The sequence below is a fragment of the Cydia splendana genome, chromosome 4 (assembly GCF_910591565.1).
Source record: "Cydia splendana chromosome 4, ilCydSple1.2, whole genome shotgun sequence".
In the NCBI taxonomy this organism is placed as follows: Eukaryota; Metazoa; Arthropoda; class Insecta; order Lepidoptera; family Tortricidae; genus Cydia; species Cydia splendana.
Window position 1 is genome coordinate 7195544 of NC_085963.1, and position 23969 is coordinate 7219512.

At 34.9% G+C, this 23969-nt stretch overlaps 1 protein-coding gene across 1 annotated transcript; it reads right to left on the reverse strand.

The window, feature by feature from the left end:
- Positions 1–819: 819 nt before the first annotated feature.
- On the reverse strand, positions 820–22082 carry LOC134789778 (protein rolling stone-like). The gene is made up of 5 exons (XM_063760424.1): positions 21951–22082; positions 13049–13407; positions 4176–4286; positions 3121–3316; positions 820–1782 (listed from the first exon to the last, which is right to left on the reverse strand). The coding sequence occupies exons 2-5, from the start codon at positions 13341–13343 to the stop codon at positions 1587–1589; spliced, it is 798 nt and encodes a 265-aa protein (XP_063616494.1). The 5' UTR covers positions 13344–13407; positions 21951–22082; the 3' UTR covers positions 820–1586.
- Between the last annotated feature and the right edge of the window lie 1887 nt (positions 22083–23969).

Below are 23969 nucleotides of genomic sequence, written 5' to 3' on the forward strand. Positions count from 1 at the left end.
ATATAATACGCATAATTAAATGAGAATGAGACCACATGATTTGTAAAACATGAAACCTTCGGTCCCTTTCTTATTTTTAAATTAGAGTTCATATTTGTTTAGTAGTAGTGCATGCAATTTCCATTCACTCATCATTTGTTCCATTCAACTTAATATAAATTGCGTGACCTATACTTATCCGAAACAAAGTATGAAACTATGAAGCAATCATCTTTATTTATTTATTATTATTTATTTATTAAAATTTACCGCGCGTTTTCTATTTAATCCGATGATACTTTTGCTGCATTCGAGTGCAATGGACAAACTTAGCTGACAGCTTTTAATCGCCAGCAAAAAGTCTAAGATCACAGTAGGCTTTAATAATTCTATCACAGTCTTTAGTACCCATGTCCATGTCCTAAACCTAATAATTATTTTTAACATAGACAAGGGAATACAGTTATAAAGAAATGCGAAATATACTTAGTGGCCGCAAATTTTACAGTTTAAGTAGATTTGTAGTAGGTAGCTGGATTGTATACGTCAGTGTTTAACAAACAGAGAGCCTAGCCAAGATGACAATAGCACACCGACGAACGCCAAATGGAAAGAAATAATGTATCGGGATGACAGATGCTACAAAAAGTCACGTGACTATTTCCATAAATTAGGTATTCATGTTTGGACTGGTGTTTTCTATCAACGATCGACATATTGGCTAGCTCCCTGTTCACCGCGTAATGTACGGGGCTGTACAGTAGGTACAACGCCAACTATTTCAGCAGTTTAATTTCTTGCCACAATACTTTCCACTTTTCAACATTTTCGCGTCTGAGTATAAATAGTCCATTGTCTATGTTCATATTGTTTATAACTATCCAATGCCAATGAACGTAGCGTATAATAAACAACTTTCATTGTTATTTTAATTATTAAATATCATAAACTGATACTATAAGATATGATAAGAGTCCAGGGGATCAACTACATTAGTCAATTCTACGACATACTACGTGTATGGCAAAATGTATGTTTGTACACAATAAAATAACTTTTGAATACAACAATTGAAAAATTAGTTAAGAAGTTAGTGGATAAAGTTATAATTAATTCGCCTATTTTAAAAACAACAGATGATAACAGTTACTTATACAAGAAACAATTGAATAACAAATCTAAAAATTATATTCTAATTGTTTTTCCCTGGACTCTTCATTTACTTTAGCTTAGTTAGCACTTGCAAGTCTTAAAAAGTAAAGACCGCCTGTAGTTAATTTAACTAGGTAGGTAAGTCTAACCTGACTAAACCATCAGGCGTTGATAATAACGAATAGGTAAGGCGCTGTAGTTTGGCATTGGCGGACAACGGGGTCGAACATAACGAGGAAAAATACGTACAACACCTTTAGGAATACAAGTCCATGACACATTGACGGCCGGCAGGCCCTTATTTAGATATAAATAGTGTTCTAAGTCTAAGTAAAGCACATATTAGCACGACAAGCACCAATGCTTATTTGATCTGCAAATTTACACGTCAGCTTAAACACGTATTCAAGTCACACTTGGGATCACTTGGTTCTTCACTTTTTCGAATTTACGGTTCAAGCCTTGAATCCGTCATTATAGACCCCTGTAGAATCTCTTATGTACTTTCGCGAGATGACGTCACGTAGTGAAGCAATCCCAACAGTAAGGATATGCATCAGAGCCAGGAAAAGTGCAGTCAACGTGACCACCACCATCGTCTGGTTCGGCTTCGACCAGTCGATCACGGGGTAAATAAAAGGGTTACCCCATCTGCAAGAACGATAAACATAAAATCACTAATTGAATAAATTTTGTGATCATTTGTCACTTGGCTTTTTGTTCAAACCTTAAAACTATTAATGAATAATAAAAATATCCGTCAACTGCAAGAACTCAAGTTTTTGGTTAACACTTATCATCTTTTGCAATAGTCATCTTCACTTAGTAGTGCATTAACCTTGGAACTACGTTCATAATAGACAAAAAGACATTGAATATGACAAACATTATTAATTCGGACATGGGCAACTACATTATTAGTTTTGGACAATTAATTGTAAATTACTGTAGATAGAAGTAGGTAATACTAATGTCCATTGAACAGTTTTCAGTAAAATTGTAGTTCTTTGACAATATACAATTTGCTACGTAGGGTTGAGTTGACTACAGTTTTAAAAGTAAGTATATATATATTAAACTATATAAGTAGTATAATGTAGCGTCTTCAGAAGGTCTATTGAGACCATTATGTCCATTTAGGATACCTGTAATATTATCTGTCACTGATTTTTAATTCGTTCTAACAAATATCCTACCGATAAGTTTGACGATTTTGTGGAAAATGCGACTTAAACAACTTGTAACACTACTTTTCTAGTTCTATAGAAGTATAGATGTAATTATGCTGACGCCCATTAACATTATGATGCATAAATGAGCATGATGATGTGAATGCAAAATAATAAACATTTACATGACAAAACCTTCCCATGCACTATCGTTGCGAAACGTCGATAAACGGTTCTAGCACCTTATCGCCAAGGAGGTCCTCTGATTTATTCGTTCTTAAACAAAACCAAGGTTTATTTTGATAGTCCACTATTAGTTTTACGCTCGATTAAGTGGTACCCACATTATCGTCATCTGAACGAAATCATTTTCGTCTTTCAATAAATTCCTTAATATGAATAAACTCTAAGAATCAGACAGCCTGCAGCCCTCAACATACAATAAATTTCTATGATATTACTTTTCAATACAGTCTTTCACGAATTAATAAAGTTTACCTATTCCGACTTTTCGACGCGGGTAACACTAATAGCCGCAGACATATTCCGATTTTGATAACAGGTTATGAATTAGATCAGGTTTAGTTATGGATATTATGATGTGTCTTTGTCAAAAGTGACGTTTCTGGTTGAAGATTGTCACTTTTGACACTGACAGATCATATAACTAATCTAGATCTAATTCATAACTTGTTATTAAAATTAGAATACGCCTGTAGGTTTTTAATCCGTGCTCCAAACCATAACAACGCGTGAAACAGTTGATTCACCCGTGTTCCAAATGCAAAGGTTTTTTTGGTATGAATGCTAAGATACTTACGGGTCCAAGCCACCAGCCGTATAATATCCAACAGAGAACAGCAGATATGCCAGTGCGAAGTACAGCGGCTGCATGATATGCACCAGCCGCGAGGGGTGCGCCGACGCGACCAGCTCCACGAGCATCACCAGCGAGTTGACGCCGTGCAGCATCACGTCCAGCACCGGGTTTGGGGCGTAGTTCACCATTCTTCCGGCTGTGGACACCATAGGTACAGTTAGTAGGTAATTGTTTAGATACACCTCATAAAACCATCCATCTAATAAAATGAAGTTCAATAATTATCTATGTATTATTAAAACCTACCTATGTAAGTAAATAGAAGGTATAACACCAATTTTTTAATAGACCTGGTTTCATTCATTCAAAGTGCGTGATCACAAAGTAATAAAGTTAAATTTGGTTTGTTTACATGGTTTGCCGCTGGTAAATTAAATAACTAAATTTCATATAAATTAAAATATCTGGGAGACCGAGCTTTGCTCGGAAAACATATAAAAACTCAAAAATGCGCGTTTCCCCAGAGATAAGAGGAATGTCTCCTTTAAGTAAAATGAGCCAGCTTAAGGATTTAAGGTAGTTTCCCTCCAGGGCCCGACTTATCTTTCCACCCTGTATATAAATAAATAAATATACAAGAATTGCTCGTTTAAAGGCTCTATATATAAAGGTATAAGATTTAGAGGTTTTCGTTATCTGTATCTTGTCTTTGACATAAAAAAACAATGAATCATGATTTTAAACAAAGAAAAAAATACCTAAGTTTCTGTGACCACTGACGACCTTCTTTAACCACAAGCCAAAAAGATGATCACGATTTCCTTATTTTTATAAGTACATACCTACTTCGTATTACAGACACGTATTTATTTACTAACAATGTAAGTTTCATTTACAATTTTCCTTCGTTCGAAAGCAACCGTTTTCGGCTTCGAGCAACACCGGCTTCTGACACATCGTTTTCGGAGTAAACTCTTGTAAGTACTTTGTTAAAGTAGATATAGCAAAGAGTTTTTAAACATAAAGTAAAATACAGTATAAATTAATATTCTTACATGTTTTTAGAACGCCCCAGTAGAATATAGTGATGAGAAATGCGACAGGAACGGTGATGTTGTACAATACCCAGTAAGTCTTGACATACCACGGTAGACCAAACGTTGCATCTGAAATTTTAAAACACACGGTCACTTCTTAAATTTTTAGATTACAGAGAATGCAATAATGGTCATTTGAAAATAAGTTTTGTAATTATAGAATTAAATTAACGAATTGTTAAGAAAGAACTATTATCTTTCTAGCTTGGCCGGATATTATAACACTAATCAGAAGAAGCAATCAATCGTAGCTGTAAATAAAGATTCATAGTTCTTTTTAGGGTTCCGTACCCAAAGGGTAAAACGGGACCCTATTACTAAGACTCCGCTGTCCGTCCGTCCGTCCGTCCGTCTGTCTGTCACCAGGCTGTATCTCACGAACCGTGATAGCTAGACAGTTGAAATTTTCACAGATGATGTATTTCTGTTGCCGCTATAACAACAAATACTAAAAACAGAATAAAATTAAGATTTAAGTGGGGCTCCCATACAACAAACGTGATTTTTGACCGAAGTTAAGCAACGTCGGGCGGGGTCAGTACTTGGATGGGTGACTGTTTTTTTTTTGCCGTTTTTTGCATTATGGAACGGAACCCTTCGTGCACGAGTCCGACTCGCACTTGCCCGGTTTTTATTTATTTTCATGCAGAGACGAAAAAATAAAAATTAGCATTGTACAGTCGACGTCAAAGATATGTTTACACTTTTGCACGTGTACCTTACTCCTTTGTAATAAGGCGAAAAGTGTAAACATATCTTTGACATGTAAAGTCGGGTTACTTTAGCCCTGGGAACCGATTTTTTTATTTGGAGTGCTCGATTTCCCCACTCGAAAATCGGTGGATAACGGCGAAATGCTATTTTTTTAAATACAAGCGATAGAAATTGGGAATCGAGTATTATTGACCACTCGTTTTCAATTCTATTAGTAGAATTTAAATGCCTAGTAGTGGAGATATTATTAAATCAAAAAAAAAGAAGCTCGATTTCTCTTAGAAGGTCTAAATTAAAAAATCGGCCCCCTGAAGGATAACTTTGGCCATTGAGATTTACTCGGTCCAGGTATATTATTCCACTATAATTATGGAAATATGCCATGGTCTAATAAAAAACATAAAAACTTCAAAGGTTAGGCAACCGGTTAACCAACCGGTTTTAGCTAACCTTAGACGTTTTTATGTTTTTTATTAGACCCTTTTAAATTATAAATTAGGTTTTCATATGAGTCAAAGTAACCCTCTATTTGGGTCAAAATAACCCGAGTTTACGGTATCTTATGTAAGTAGGTACGTTCGCAATAGTGAGAGCAGAATATAATATGGGAATTCCTGTACCTAATGGCGATATAAAACAGATATGCAATGAGTACCTATTAATCTTAGAGAGTCAATCGCGTGAAACATAATCTGCATTACTTTGCTAATCCACCAGGCGGCCCACCATCAGGCGGGCCGTAAGCTTGTTTGCCACCGATGTAGTATAAAAAAAAACCTCGAAAAGATAACGTGCTATTATTATTGTGCGTGTTATTTTTGCGGTGGGAGGGTGGGAACATTAATTGCATGTAAAAAATACGCAAGTAAGTATAACGGGTAGGCACTGATTGACTAGCACGTTATCTTTTCAAGGATTAGCAAAGTAAAATTTTGGTTTTAATTAATATGGATTTCCGCAAAGTAACGCCTGAATCGATTCACTATAACAAGATGTTTTACAAGATTGATCTTAATTATAGAAACATACTACCAAAACATTACAAAAGACTCCGTTTCGGCAAGTCAACAATTATTTACGTATTAACTAAGTAATTACGAAGGAGTTCTTTAAATGAGCATGCCTTATTGAAATTTCATTGTGCTGTGTTTTCTCTTTGTTCCTCTTTGTTTTTATGAATCTTCTTTAGTTAATACGAATAAAAAATTAGTTACTCTGCCTTTGGCATTAAAATATAGGTATAGTGCAATAGTGCTAACCACCAATTGTTTTTGTTAATCTGTACTTACTGCTGGGAACCTATAATTGGCTTTTTGTATCACATTTATATAACCTATAGACATGTTAACAGCTGTTGGATCTCCGAATAGTAATAAATTAATAAACAGTAAGAATCGTGATATATGTACCAATGTCGGTATTCCGAATATAGTCCCGATTCAGCTTTTTTTATTAGGTATTTGTGTTTGAGAATATTTTATTACTAATAGTAATAGCATATGACATGATCACCAAGTAACAACCTAAGAACTTATCGAATTAAGTTTAAGAAGCACAAAAGCACAAGGTCCTATTCCACAGGTCTTTCTAATAGAAACATACGCCTTTCGTTCGTCCGTTCGTTCGTTCGTTCGTTCACTAATGATAATGATAAGACTTACATAATTACTATTTTTCAGATTTTTTTGTCAATTTGTTTTCATATGAGGTACAATAAAGAATATTTACTTAATTATTTACTTTTTATAATTTAACGCATCTGAAAATCCCGAGGAATGTTAACTGAAAAAAATGTTTTTACGTGTCAGACGCACCCGCCCAAAGCAAAGTGTTGGATTGTGAACGTACACCACGTAAGCACCAGCAAAGCAAAGTGTTGGATTGTGAACGTGGTGTATCTCGTACTATTTGATCTGTGTCCTTACATCATAAGAATACATTATGGCTGTGCGTAAACAATAAACAAACATACCGGAGATTAATATCTGGTGGTTTTTATGGTGTTTGTAAAGCGTTTTGCGAATTACATAAAGTATTTTGTTATCTGGGTGTTTCATGTATTGTTTCAATGCCAGAATTCGAGAATCTGACAGCATACTTATATTTTACACTTTTTATGTCTGTATGCAGTGCCTACGCATTATGTAGGTACATAACATAATTATAATGATTAAATGAGTGATTAAAGATACACTTGCCAACCTGTGAGTTTTGTGGACGATGTCAATTGATTTTTCTTCCTATGAAGTTTAATAACTTTAATAAGTAGGTATAAGGTTTTTAGAGATAATAAGCCTTCCAACTATTTATATAAGGACAAAATAAATTATTTACATGAATAATCTGCCTATATAATTTATTATGTCCAATACACAGATATATTCAAGACTTCGTTTATCAGTCTCAGACTATAACAATGATAATTATGATTGATTAATTACAGAATCAGTAATTAAGATTAATATTGCACATGATTACTTGATTAGGTACTGGTTGATTTACTAGGAGTTGGTATGAATGGATTTAATTAATGAGTGTGTGGTGCATGTCATAACGAAAAATTACAAATTATATACAAGACTCTGCCCGTGGGTAAGATGTTAAAAACTTTCAACCCCATTTAGTTTTCAAAATATATGTTCCAAATTTCAAGGCGTGTGCTTTGTATGTCATTAATGTCATTATCTATATGTATAAGTACCTACCTATTGAAACTAATATATAATTATGGATGTAAGTACAAATATATGCGTACCATTTAATTTCCTTCGTACCAACTTTGGTAAATCGATATATAGAAAATAAGTAAAATAGCGTACCAATAAGATAGTTAAAATAAGCATACGCCGAAACCGTGACGGAGAAGCCCGTAGCAAGGACAATTAAGAGGAAGGCCCAGTGCGTCACATATATGAAACAAAAGCCGATGCTGCCCAATGTCAATAACATTGTAGTGACCAATACAGCCAAGGAAAAGAGGAAGAGGAAACAGCGAAGAAAAAGCAGCGGCAACGCTGACCGGCTGTTTTGCCAGCAGCTCACGTAGAAATCTGTTGGCGACGTGTGACCTAAACCAAACATTCGCCAATGACATTGACTTGTCAAATATTTGATGATCATTGTCACAAATCACACTTTTGATGTTTGCGATTTAAACTGTCACTTAACGTATGATAATATTTTAACCACTTGTCTGCGTATGAACTTGTAAGTTATAATATAACACTTATATTTATAACTTAACTAAATAAGGATTCTAACCGAATTTTCAGTCATATATTTAGAGAACGATTTTTATGCTCTACAGATATCACAATCGAGGTTTACACTTTGAGCCCGCGATTTTTGACCCACAAACATGAATGGTTACGCTTCGCGGCGGACGATCAGAGAGATTAATACAGGGTTAATCTTAATTTTATCAGAATACATGACTGATTGTCGGTACAATCAGTGTTGTACTAAACAGACAATGGTCAGGTGCAGTAAAGCATGAAGTGACTTCGATCTGCGACATTCTTTAAAACTGCAGTTGCTTGTTTAACAAGGTCTTGCGATAATTTAGACACCTCTTTACTTAGGTAATTGGCTTAAAAAGATTGCATTTAGTTTATGGTCTTCAAATGGTTTCGTTACTTTATTAGTAGGAACTAGTACAAAACAGCAGCAGTAATGGCGAACCTATTCCTGTAAGGGATGTCTTCCAAGTAACTATTGACCAATTTAGAGAGTGCAAGATGCTAGACAGGCTGGGTTACTTTTGTAACTATAATATCCCATGTAGAACAAAATAATTATGTTAAAAAATAACCTGGTCCAGTTCTTGATTATTGCAATGGGATTATCTTGGATGGGTAGACCAATTGTGGCAGGAGATGGACAGAGTTTTTTTAAATAACATTTTAATAATGTTATTTTAAACGTTGTGATCTCACCGATCGTAGCATAGTACTGTGAAATAGGTAAGCAAACATGCATAGCATACTCAGGCATCAGATAACCTAACTATATGTAAAAAAAATCATTTAGGTAAGTACTTGTGTATTTCACATTTATTGCGGTGCCAGCAATATTACATTCCCTGTCTAGTAAGTACTAATAATAAGTATGTACCTACCTAATCATAAGTTTTTTTAAACTCAAACCCTCCTAATATCTACTAAAATTTAAATTTTCATGTCGTCATAAATGTGACATAAATTTTGTACTAATCTAAAATAGAATTAAGTGAGTACTAGTTAAATATCCACGGTACAAAATATCCTTCAAATGTAAATAGATACAACGGACACCGCTAAAGGGCTAAATCAGACAGTTGTCTGTTGTTCGATTAAAATACTAGTTGACTTTGGCCATAAAGCTCCTACCTGAGCAGGGAATTCGTTTTGCAATCCTCCTGCGGGCCGATCGAAACGGATCCTTAACCTAGGCGGCGACAGGTAAATAATAAAGTCTCGCATTCTCCTTGTAAAATTTATTTCCTCGCTATTGTTGATGACGGCAAAAGCGAGGTCTAAGATAATAGTTTTAGAATACAATGTGGCCTTATTTTAACACCATAAAGTCCATAACGCAGCCCTACCACTTAACTCTGAGGATTGCTTTATAACCGACTACAAAAAAGGAGGAGGTTATTCTCCAGTTCTATTTTTGTACCTACTTGTGTTACCTCAGACCTCCGTCAATTGTGAACCGATTTATAAAACTACTAAACGTCACACATATCAGTTGCAGGCGCATATAAAAGGGCTATCATTTTTAGCTCCTTTTTAAAAGACGTATTATTATTTTTTAAGGTTAATTTTGTTTAATAAAGTTAAGCTCAGTTAGCTACTCAATTTAGTTCGATCATTTTATGTTTAGTAAGTCTATTTATTAAAAATCAGTCGCAAGCAGGCAAACTAACAACCATGAAGTAGGTAGTTAAATATCAAAGTCGTTACGGTCGTTAGGTCGTTTCCTACGGTAAGGCTTGCGTCACAATGTTAAGTAAAGGTCAAAGTGCATTACTTACTAATAGTGACGTGTGTAACGATGATGATTGCAGAAAGCATGCATAGAGATTACCAGTGCTTATTATTTACTGCTCTCTGCCTTAACTTATTGGTATGTTAAGTTATTCAGCTTTTAAAAACTAAAGTATGCTAGAGTACCTATGTACTCATCTAACGTGCTTGCCGACCCTGTGCTTCTGTACTGGTATATATTTACTTAAATGGTTTTAATTAGAAAAGACTGGCTATGTTTGACCTACAATACTAGGTATTTATTTTTTTCCTGTCATAAATGTTTAAAGGTTTACAAAAAAACTGAAGACTTTCCAATCGTAATCTTTCCAATTAATTTTGTAGGCACGTGATTGGGTGTTAATTGATTACCTTCATTAATTGTCACATTTTAAACACATCTTTTAAAATATTCAAGCCAAGAAAGGGCATACGCATACGTTAAAAATGTATTGAGCACCTACATATGCATAAATACTGGTATTTACTTTAACTTCTCCTTGTGATTTTGTGTGTTTTGTCAAATCACCTTAACATTGTATAATTTGAGGTTAAGTGGCTAAGCAAAGAACTGTCGCACAAACACCGTTTCATTTGTGACTTACGTAAATTTACGTATCGTGTACCCACGTATGCAGTTTAAACTACATTTACGTCTTATATTAGTTCACATTTTTTGATTTTATGGATATCAAATCTGTAATATAGTAGCGTACGAATTTTAGTATTGGTATAATCTTTCAAATATCTAAGAAAATAGAAGATTTAGATGATTATTTTTGACAATCATAATTTATTGTTTTGTTTAAAATTTATTAATTTATAAAAAAAAATTACTTATTCGCTGCTTAAGACTTTTCTTAGTATCAATCGTATACTTAATAATTTATGTGTTCACGTAGCAAGAAAAACAAAGTTAACCAAATGATTCATAAACGCAGATTTTATTTAATTATTTTTATATAGTTAATTTCAACGTTGACACTGTTACAATGTCAACTACAAAGACAATCGATCAAGCGGTAGGAATCTAAAGTGAATAATTAGTAGAGTGGTTGATCGGTCGCGTCTATTTGTGTGACAAAGAATGCCACTGCAGCCAAATGCGTGCCGATGCATGCTGCGCACGTGACTACGAGTACAATCACATCACGTATCGACTACGAATTAAAGAATTAGAAGAACTTCTTTATTACACGCTGGCTAAAAAATAACCGTTTTCCCGTTGCGGTTTTGGGATTACACTGAAGAACTTTTACTATGGTAGCAACCCCGAAATCTCGAAAAAAATTTTTACCCTCCCATAGAAAATGGACCAGCAAAATTTATGAAACAACCAAATTTTTTTTCGCGATTTCGGGGTTTGTCCCAAAGTAAAAGTTGCACAGTATAATCCCAAAACCTCCCTGGCAACGGGAATGCAGTTATTTTTTACCCATCCTGTATAGTTACAACATTGGTGGTAATCCACCATACTTACAGTATGCTACCTGGTATAATCCGAAACTAGTTTTAACTTGGATTTTTTAATCAAAACCCGCAATTTCCTTCATGAAAACTAGTTTTGTCTAAACTCCAAAACTTCTAGGGGCAACTACCCTGGGTGGAAATTTCAACTAATCGAAATATCTTCCATGTTTTACATTATTAACTAGAGTCGTACACAACACACATAACACATCTTTTTCGCTATCTGGACATATATGGGATTCTAGTTAATAATGTAAAACATGGAAGATATTTCGATTAAGTAGTTGAAATTTTCCCGCACTTTTTTAAAACGGTTGTCCGATTGAAAATATAGACATATATTACAATTTATAAAATCACATTAAGTTTTCAACCGACGAAAAAAAAACCGGAGGAGGTTCTCAAGTCGACGCGTATATTTTTTTTAACTCTCTTCAGCTCTCTTTTGACACTCGACACTCTAACAAGATTGATTATTCCGCATGAAAGTCAATACAACATCAATTTCCAAGGCATGCTAACTATTTTCCCACCCTATTCATAGTTTCATACACACATGCAGTTTTTAATGGCAACAATTTTATTACTCATCTATGACATAAATTCTACTATTCAACTGAGAAAAGATCGAAAGTGACTACACGTCATAACAATTACACTCCTCGCATTGTGATGTGTAGTAAAATATGCAAACCATAATTACTCTTATCGCATACATTGTAAACATCCCATTAAATGTCATAAGATATTTAATACGTAAAATGTGTTTTTGTTAGCGATGTGACGGGTATAAGTAAGTTGTAAAAAAATGTTGAAGGATGAGCGAAAAAATTATGAGAGTATACTTTCCTGTCCATTAAGGGGTTATTACTATAAAATATTAACCAGTTTAATTGCAGTTTATTGTAAATCAACTATGGATCTTAGAAAGTTACTATGGCTTTAAGTAAGTAAGTATTTATTTGCAAAGAATAAGTAGGTACAATAGTGTCTTAGGTGGTAAGTGACAATTGGTTGCTTATTCTGCTATTTGTACTATACAGGTTGTACTAGCATGCAAAAATCTTAAACGACTACAAAACTGGCTGTATATCCCCAGAGAGGAAATCTTTTACACTGTAATAGCTTTTATCAGTCAACAGCTTCATCAATTTATTTCTAAATCTATGTTAACTTGCTTATTTTCTCAGTGCACTGACATCGAAATACCTGTCGTTACAAAATTCCATAATGCTCCAATCTTAATACTACCTAATTTCAAGATAAACGCTCGATCTCATGATATTGCAAATCACTTTGCGGTTCCTATGACACTATTGATCTACTTTGATCAAGGTTTTATTTAATTATTAGGTATGCACTGCACTTGTGCAGTGAGTACAGGTCATTCTCCGAACGCAGCTCTGAGCGGAGGGTCTTGTGTACAGAAAAAGTTGCAAATTTTTAATGGTCCGTCCAGACCTATGTTAGTATTTTTTTCTACCAGCGAAAGTTGTTTGATTAGGTTTCGAATCGATGAAATGCAATAATTATTGAGACCATAATATTGAGGGATTAAGTAATTCATAAATTTTGTCAACCGTATTATGATGAAATCTCTGCTAAACCCACTGCATCATAAGTATAAATTTAATAACTCACCAGGCAATGTTCCGCAATGCTTCATCGTCGTGACTGCGACTCCGAACAAAGATTCCACCAAAATCAGTATCAGCCCCCAATGCGTCATATACAGGAAGAACATCTCTGGCGGTCCCCAGAAGCCGGCACCTGACCAGCCGATGACTGCCAAAGACCAAAGCAGGATCGGCAGCCTCCAAAACAGGGGGGACACTCGCCCTCGCCATGACCTCGCGAAGAGTTCCGAAGGCTCATCGCCTTTCCGAAGATGACCGATGCAACAGGACGCATTATGTCTCCACGTCCATTGAGTCATTGTGTTTGTCCACTGTATGTTTCTTGACTACAGTTAGTACTGTTTTTCTTGTAGCCTCGTTGGTCTGTGAATACAACAGTAAATGGTTAGATAAATAAAAAAGATAATGACTTAGTCAAAACAGTTGTATGACCGTGAATACCGAATTAGCGAGTTAAAGTTAACCTCGCATGTATCGGTCAAATTTAGCGTTAAGTGATATCTACTTCTTAACCTCTTATGATACCTTTGTGAATAAATGATTTTGTATAAACTAAAAACCCTGCCACGGGTTTTTGCCGCGGATTAGATTGCCTTTTTTCTTCTTAACATTATTAAGTTGTAAGTATATATTTATCATTACTTTTTAAACTTAATTTAATTACCCTACACCGAAAGAAAAATTGACCCGTTTCGTCCTATATCCTAAATACTTTACTTAAGAATAAAAAGTTATTTTCATTCTCAAAAATTTTCGAGTACACATTTTAAATTGATTCCATCTAATCAATTTGAAATGTGTACTCGAAAAGGCTAAAGCGACAATGGATGAAATTGAAGTACCTATTATAACTATTAGGTATATCCTTATGCAACATTCAGTGAGCGTTGTTTATTTTCATGATGCCATTATGATTTCGATGGTTATGTTATGAGAGGCCATTGTACGTACAAGTCAAGGCCAAGGCTTGATTACGTACATAGTTAACTGTTGGTGTGCAAATATTGGCAGCATGTGCTCAAATAGAGCGGACGTTATAACCAAACTTAACCTATCTGTCTATATGGGGTGGTGGGTTTTACTTTATTTTAAACCGAAAGTCTTAAATGTTTTTTTTTCTGAAAAAAACATTTATTTACATACAAGATATATACAGCTAACTACTAAACGAAATTATATGATTAAATGTAAATTTATCGAAACAATTAAGTATAATTTGCGATATACATAAATAGTTAGTTAACAGCATGCCAGTTAAATTATCATCGTTACGATTACTTCATTATGTTATGGCAGATCTCTCTTTCATACTGAACTGAACACGCTATTCGAAGCATAGTTTAGTTTTACTTCAATATTACGCATAGTGTCATATTTACATACGAGTATAATAGTGCAGTTAAATATATTTTTTTTGTATCACTAAGGGTAGTAGGAAATACCTATGATTCGAAACGAAATTTAAACGTAACACTTGAAAAATAACCAGTATTTAATAAGCTAATTTCAATTATTAGCAGCTGTTCCTGCCCTCACCTTGTTATCCTTGTATACCTAATCTAACTTAATCTAGGTAGGTATCTGGGTACAAAAGACTTCCTCACTCAACGAATAATCATTGCGATTCAGCGATGAAATGCTGCCAGCATCTTCGGCACTAATGCCTCAGGGGCCATCTTTAGATTTCGATTTTAAGTTTTTAATTAAGTTTAATTTTATAACAAAATATTTCTGTTTGTTAGACTTTTATCTTGCTGGAAATAAAACTTAATCTATGTATAATAGGTAGGTATTAGCAAGTATTAGGTACTTGATTGCAAATATGTATTTCATAAATCACGTGTTGCAGTTAAGCCATTGTTTTCAATAAACATAGTATTTTCAATGTTTTGCCACTATGTACATAGATTTCTGACAGTATGCCGGTTTTTTTGTTTCTCACGAGTCTGTCGTAAGTTAGCGAACCACTCCTATACTCGATAACCCGATCATTTTTGTACCTTAACCGTATGATATCAAAGTGTATATTGAATGTGTTTTTAATGTAGTTACTATACATATGCGATAGGTAAACGTGATACCACAGACAATAAAAGTTACACAAATCGCACGTAGACCACGTAGTCATTAATCGTGCATATTATTAGGGCCGTTGCTAATGCGATGGCGATGGGCAATCGAACTTGCAATGTCATTGTTGTGGCGATGAGAAAACATGACCAATGTGACCATGAGTATTAGCCCCATAATGATCTTTAAAAACCCATAAAGGTTAGATTTAATTTGAAAATATGATTACAAACACGACGCCAAAACAGATATACTTAAGTAAAAAAAAAGAGAATATGCTTATTTTTATTTAAAAGTTTAAACCTACTTTCAGGTTCAATTTTAGTACCAAAAGCCAATCAATATTATTAGGTTGAATGTATTTTCTTATCGGTACATAGATATACAGTACCGGTCAAAAGTTTAAGTTCACTCTGCGAAATAAGGTTATCATATTTAATTATGTTCAAATATAGAATATGTTTTGAATTTCAAACGTTTAATTGTTTCCACGACTACCAAATAACAATAAAAATACCTCTTGGAGGAATCGTTTTATGTTATTCGGAAAATTTGATCCATTTAATATTTTTGTTCCGTATTTCCTATGAGATTTCGTGAAGTTAGAAATCATTTAAAATGGGTCGCAAAGCCGATTTTAGTGTCGAAACTCGTGCTGTTATTGTAACTCTGTCAAATGAGGGCTACACGACGCGGAAAATCGCTGAAAAAATGAAGGTTTCTCAAACCGCTGTCGTGAGTACTTTGAAACGAAAACGAAAAACCGGTCTTAATTGCAGTCGATCTCGATCAGGTAGGCCAAAAGTCACGTCTAAAAGCGAAGACCAATTTATTTGCGTGCAGAGCAAACGCCAACGTACTCTAACTGCTCCAGAAATTTGCGAAGAACTCAACGCCACCCGAGAACAGCGAGTATCGGTTTCGACAGTGCAACGGCGTCTGCGAAACTATGGTCTAAAAGGTCGTATTGCTGCCAAAAAACCATTGTTACGTAGTCAGAATAAAGTTAAGAGGTTGAAATGGGCCCAGAAACACAAAAACTGGACGTCTGAACAGTGGTCTAAAGTTTTATTTTCTGACGAATCGAAGTTTGAAATTTTTGGAGGGAGACGTCGTCAATATGTTCGACGACAAGTAGGCGAACGAATGATAAAGCAATGCGTGATGCCAACAGTGAAGCACGGTGGAGGATCAGTTATGGTCTGGGGATGCTTTGCGGGTGATAAAGTTGGTGATCTCGTGAGAGTCAATGGCATAATGGATAAGAAAATGTATCATAACATTTTGCAACGTCACGCTTTTCCATCTGGAAAACGGATTGTAGGCAGAGGTTTTGTTTTCCAACAAGACAACGATCCCAAGCATACGTCGAAGTTGTGCAAAAACTACATTTCATCCAAAGAGAACCAAAAAGAATTAAAATATATGGATTGGCCTCCTCAATCGCCCGACCTCAATCCGATTGAGTTGTTATGGGATGAATTGGACAGGAGTGTGAGAAAAATGCGGCCAACTAATAAAGAACAGCTTTGGGAATACCTATACATTTGTTGGAATAAAATTTCGACATCAACACTGCAAAAACTAATTACGCGAATGCCGAAAGTGTGTATGGCAGCATTGAAAGCAAAAGGCGGATATTTTGAAGAGTCTAAAGTTGGCAAAAACTGATCTTTTTTATTTAATTGTGGTTTTAAATTAGAGAATTACCTTTAATTTATTATGTAATAAAAGATTATTAAATACTTTTATTAGTACATTGTGTTATAGCTTCATTTAACCGAATTTACAGAGTGAACTTAAACTTTTGACCGGTACTGTAGGATAGGTTAATGATTCGGTAAATAATTGTATTAGAATGTATTATAAATATTATAATATATTATGTATGTATACTACACTGTAAAATCAAAAAATAACCTCCTCCTCCTCAGAACAAAAGTCATACATTTAGCTTTTAGGCGTTTCAAACAACGGCCGCTGATATATATATTTGCATACATATACTTGCTTGTGTACCTACCTCATCATAGTCAATGTGTGAATCGTCTTACACCACTGCAGGCACGTGTTAGGCAGAATCATGCTATTTTGCATGTGTTGCTGTACTCTCTTTAACACTAGAATATAGATACGACCACGTGCTGAACCGATAGTGTATCCGGGTGTTTATGGTAAGGTCACTCTATAAAAAAATACAGCGGTTATTATATAACACTTTGCTAATACGATACGTAACGGCGATTTGATGTTGCACTTCTAAATTCAGCAAAACTACGCTAATTATCCTAATAAAATATAAAGAATCTGCCTATCGGCGCGATTCGGGAAATGAATTAGAGATGCACTAGATATGAAATAGTAAAGATATGTGACGTTCCACGGCAAAAGGTACCATTGCTCCGGCTGAATATTGGAGCGGCGTTAATAATAGCGTAAGCGCCAGCCGCCATAAGGTACCTTTTGCCATGGAACGTCACATATCTTTACTATTTCATATCTAGTGAATGTCTAATTAATTTCCCGAATCGCACCGAAAGTCGTAAAAAATTTACCTTGGTCTTCAATTCATCATTGACATTTACATTGACACATTCACCTTGCCGAGGGGCCTAGGCTTAGAATGTAGGTTTTAGGGATTTTTTATTTTTGAAGTGAAAACTTCTTTAGCGGCGCTGTGCACTTTTTGTGATGGGGAGAAAATGTTAAACTCGCGACAGGTAAGATTCGTAAGACGTGACGTCACGTGTGACGTGTGACGGACACGTAACGAACGTTACGTGATTTAAATACCATCTAGTGAGTTTCCCTCTAACTGGTACTAATATAACTCGAGTACTAACAGTGATGTGCTTAGGGGTTTCAAGTAATGCGACGAAATAACGCTAGATGGCGTTAAGCTCGATTATACATAGTACTGCAGCTATTTTGCACTAGATGGCGCTGTTATTAATATTTTGACGTAAGACGCTTCGTAAGACGGACACGTGACCTGATCGAAAAACTGTCAGGCCTATTCGGATTTCGAGATAATCACAAGATCTTGAGACGATTTAGAGATCAACTAGATCTACATTAGATATCGACTAGATGTGACTTGGATATCTAAGTCATAACTTGTCGAAATCGTTCAAGAGGACCTCCAGAATCGCGGAAACGTCAAATTTGACATATCTATCTTAAAAATATCTTTAAATTATCCGTATCGTTACTTGTTGAAGTCTAGTAGAAATCTAATTCATTTTCCGAATCGAGCCGTGTTACAATGTCATTGAGTTTTCACTTCTGCCGGCACTCCCGGAGTGCAACCCGTTGTTTTTTGTTAGGTTTAGTTTTAGTTAATTTATTTTATAAGGTACTTAAGTATTAAGTTTGTTTTATTTACGTTATATAAACATACTGTATCATTGACATTTCTCTATCTAGAGCCATATTTACCTAAAAAGTGCAATATCGCGCTGAGTCCCCGCTTCCCCAAAGTATGAAGCCTAAACGGCTCAAGGTTCAAACATGTGCATGGTCTAATTATATGAATGTATGCTATTTGAAGGTCCTTGTAGAAAACGAAGGGAAACGGGCGGCCCCAGAGCGGTCGCAAGGATGTGCCGAGCGTTTCACATCCGCACGTTTCAGGGTCCGTTAAATAATAGTACTCAACACTGTTATCATTTGAATAGTCCCTTGCAATTAGGAGGAAGTTATGTTGCGGAATAATAATTCCTTGCTTGTATTGTAACATGAGGGCGTTAAAAATGGATGGCTCTAAAGGTAGTATTGGTTGGTAAATAGGTTGTGATAGTTCTTACTTAAATTCTACGCGTTAGCTACATTCAGCAAAAAAAAAGTAAAAAAAAAAGGAAAGCATAACTTCGATGGCATGGCATCGGCTAGGTTCTTCAGTTTACCCATAGAGAAATATAGTAAGAACAGAGTGCCCACTCCATACATCAGTTTTGGTAACATAAAGACTATTATTTTCGCAGTCGACATCTAGCATCGAGTGGCGGAATTATCAGTACCGCTACTTGATACTAGAATTCTCTAGTGTCGCGACTCACGAAAATTGTGTTGAGCAACAATTTACAACTTATATTTCAGAAGGAGTTGAAAATAGAGTTCCAGTTAATCCGGTTATAATCTTATAATATTAGCTGAAAATGGTTGAGTATTAGACTTTTCGCTTGTTGGAACATCTATTGGCAATCTATTGTCAAGTAGCAGTACTACTGATAATTCCGCTAGTTGATGCTAGCTGTCGACTACGAAAATAATAGTCGTATTGGTATTAAAACTGATGTATGGAGTGAGCACTCTACGTATGTATGTATGTGTTTTTTTCTCTACAGTTTTGTAAGAAAGAACAAGAAGAAGACGTAATGCATACAGAAATTAAGGCAAGTTCTAAGTAATTGATTGCTTATCGGTATGATTGATTGACTAATGGCAAAGATATATATACTGGGCTCTGGGGTAGCTAACCTGCTTACTTTGTAAGAGGTCACTAGTTCGATTTCCTTATATTGCTTATAACAATGCATGTGCATTTTACGCTGTACTACTACAAATATATGCTCCACCTAAGCGCCACTTACACGATCCCACTAACCTGGGGTTAAGCGGTTAAACCGTTAACCTGGTATCAAATTGTACTTCTAGGTACCTTACCATGGTAACTCCAGGTGTAACCTAAATAGGTAGGTATGTAGCTTAAATTTTTAGGACTTGCACCTCGCACATGCACCTACTGCGAATAGAGATTCGCAGTAGGTACATGGTGCGAGGTGCGAGTCCTAACGACCGCAAAGAGGCGGTCGTATTTTTATTAGAAGGATGCAAACGAGGTTGTACCTACGTACTGTGTGTGGTGTACAAAATCAAAATAAGTATTAGAAGATGAGTTTACTAAACTTTTTGATGAATACAGTTTACTATTCAATATGAAGAAATTATCATTTAATTTAGTGTCATTAAACTCAATATTATAGTACAAAATACATAGATGTACAATAATGTACATTACCTACAAATCGGTCAAAATAAACTACCTACGCATTTTTGTCAAGATCAGTGAAAAATAGTATAAAAAAATATGGTTGTCTGTAAAGTCAGTTTACGGACGATAATTTTGCGTGATAACGTCATAGGAAAACATTAATTAGGTACCATTACATTACGTAACGTTAGGTACCACGGAGATCTATCCACAACGTTACCATGGAGATTTGTCCACAACGTGACACTTTTTCGTGCATGCTACCGGTGTTCATCGATTTATAAGACGTTATCACGTCAAAAGTAATACCAAAAAGAATAGATAGTATAGAGGGGTCCTGTCATTGTAAATTTTGTAGTCACTGTAAATTTACTGCCATCTATCGACACACGACTAAAACTCAAAATGAAAACGTATAAAGTTATCAAAAAATGTATATATATGGATAAATGATTTTATTATTTTTATATCATTTTGATCCATGTTCATTCACTGATATCTATGTGTTAAAATTGTTAAATATGAAACGGCGTCGTCGCGCCATCTAGCCGAGGATAGGCTAAAGGTGTGTGCGGCATCTATTTGAGAATGACTTTTACTTGAATTCCGAGGCACGTTTTTTCCTTAGGCTTTATTCGTCTTATACGAAGTTACATATGTCTTTGGTAATACTAATCAGTGAATAATATTAAAATTAACTACCAATGCAAGAATTTCTGACACCAATGCTAAAATTGCATTCCAAAAACATGTAGGAAATACAATGAGTGCTTATTGGCTGTAAACAAAATACAAAACTCAAATTTATGGCTACTTAATATTCATAAGCACCAACAAACTTGTGAATATAATAATATAATACGGCATGCAAATGATCTTTAGGGGAGGTCTCTCGGTATATGTAGGTATGTACATAATATCAGCGATTGCTTTGTCACCGAAATATTTTATCAGAGTAATTATTGTAAGATAATGTGTCTATGGGATTTAATTGCCTGACAATGAGTTATATTTCATATACTCACTTAATTTTTAGACCTATTGCTTTTTCCTATCATACTTTTTAGAGTTGATTTCAATAAGTAACATAAGTAGTGTAAAACTATTTGTGTAATAATGGGGTAAGTACGTAGCCATAATCAGCGGTCACTTGGTTTTTAACATAGATAAATAAAAATAGAAACTTACTTATTTCTTTATGATTTTTAACTACATACTTTCACAATTACGAGTTTGTATTATCCATAGATTACAATTATAGATGACAATATTGCTACAAAGGCAATGCCAACTTTTCCGGTATTATTTACATAAGTAGGCCTATAAATAGATCGAGGCTCGTCTATTTTGAGCTGGCTAATAGGTCAACAAACAATCGGTGGTGCGGGTTATGTAGATGAATTGGAAAAAACTTGTAATTATAATTTACTTTTATAACCTGCTGTTGCGAATTAGACTGGAGAGCGAAAGAAGGATTATTTTGCTTATTTTTCAATACAAAATGTTCCTTTTGTAGTTTTCTTAATAAAATGATTAAATTATTTTTAAAATGCCTAAAATATTATATTCTGAAGTATATTATTTATTATGGATATATAAAAAAAAATCCTAAATAAAAAAATAACACTGGCCTTTGTACAATTCGCATTGCTTACATAAGTTAAGACTATAATTATGTTTGTAATCAATTCGTACATATTTTTTATAGGAAATATTATAAGTATTTATTTTATGTAATATTAATAATAATATATATTTTTAAATCAATTTTATTAAATTGGTTTTTTTCCTATATATGCATTAATATTTTTTTAGGTACAATTTTTATTAAAAATATAGGTACCTTCTATTACACACACAACACTTAAACTCTGCACTAATCAGCCGTAACTTTACGCAATCATGATTTGTTTATGATGCGCACCACACATGCGCGAAGTGGCGCGCGACTGATCGCGGATGCTGCGCGGTTTGCGCGGGAGCACCCTGCGCGCTAGCTCAAGGTGATGTTAGAGACGAGTCTTTGGCAAAGGACTGGTGTTCTTTATTCTGATAATATGATTTACGTACTTACTTCTCTATTTGGCGGCGTATAATGATTGCTGTCTCATTCAATCGCACGGTGTTAACAAGTATAATGATTGTCACATTCAATCGCACGGTGTTAACAAGTGACGCCTTTTTATTACGTGGATATCGATTTTCATCTTTCATACACTTGTTGTACCAAAATCATCATAGCTTCGTACAAAGCTAAGTTTATTCGTAGCAGATAACATAAGGATGCAGTTTCATGATCAAGTTTCATGATAAAATACCTAGACATATTTATACAATAACGGGACAATACCCCATGCGTACGTAGATAGGTATATTGAAACACTCACAGTTTTGGTTCATCTAAATAGATAATCCTTCGACGGATCCTAATACCGCCTGAGTGTGTCAGTCTCAACATATGGCTACCGAGTCTGCCGCTGAAGATATGTTTCATAGCACCTAATGGTTTCAGCTGTTCCTTAAGGTTCCGGTATTATTTATTCTTTAATTGCATATTAGTGCATGAACTTAGAGGATATAACCAACGGAGACGCTATGTCTATAATTTTCGGTACAAAATAGTCTGCACATCAAAAGTATACTTAACGTAAACATAGCCATGTCAGATAAACGTCAGTCCATACATGTGGTTGACATGTCGTTGACCATTGGCCGCCTATTTTCGACAGAGGGTAACGCCTGTTAAAGACCACTCCGTTTGGTTATATTCACTAAGTGCATGAAAGAATTATCAACAAACCAAACCAAGTTTAGATTATTAGCAGTCCTTATTCAACTTAACAGTTCACTTGTCTCTGGTAATACCCTACGTGCCCTAAAGCTAAAGGCTGTAAATCAAAGAAATCCATAAAGAGATATTACTTTTCGGCTCGAGGACGGTCGACACCGCGCGCTTCACGCGTGGATTATGCTTGCGATGTTTTTTGCGTAAAAACGTAAAAATCAAAAACATAACCGTTAAACTCATTATTCAATTACTTACAGCAGTAATGGTTAGAAGTGGGTTAGTATTAGCAGCTAGGCAATTGTTGTAGAGATTAACTCCGATTTCGTTTTCATGTATTTGATGACGTAGTTGCAATGTTGCGTTGAGGGGACGAGACTTTTTGATGTTTCTCCGTTACAATGTTTTCTTTATCATTATTGGTAGTTTTCTGTGATCTTACATTCAATACTCAATACACATATTACACACGCAATGCTTAGTCATAAAATAAGTCATGCTTATTAATCGCACATGAATACCTGCAGCAATTCAAAGAGCCTAATGAAAATGGGTACCTAAATAGGTACTTACTTATTAAAACAATGGTCCCTATTACTTCTAAGGCTAGCGTTTGTTGACCTGTAATTTTTGCGTAATTTGTTTTTTAAAGTGAATTGAACTTAGCGTAAAACTAATACTTAAGTAACTTACCTATTACAAAAAGAATAAAATATTTGAAAATGTTAACGGTAAAGTGCGTTAGTACCTACCTAAACTTCTTAAATCGTATTCCAGAGAATTACGAAAAATTCACAAAACTGACCTCGTCTTTTGTAATTATAGGTCACACAAAAGCTTCCGTAAAATTTAAATTAAGTAGTTACTTCAAGATCAATGCCAACGGTTAGAGCCTAACCATACTTACGCAATAAACTAATAATTAAAATAACCTGTTTGAGAGTTCGCACATTAGGTACGGTAACGTCGATAACTTGTCATAAGTTACATACCGCTGCCCCAATATTACAGGGTTCTATGTTTCACTTTTATCGAACTGAAATTTGAACATTGTCATAGTGATATTAAGTCGAATTT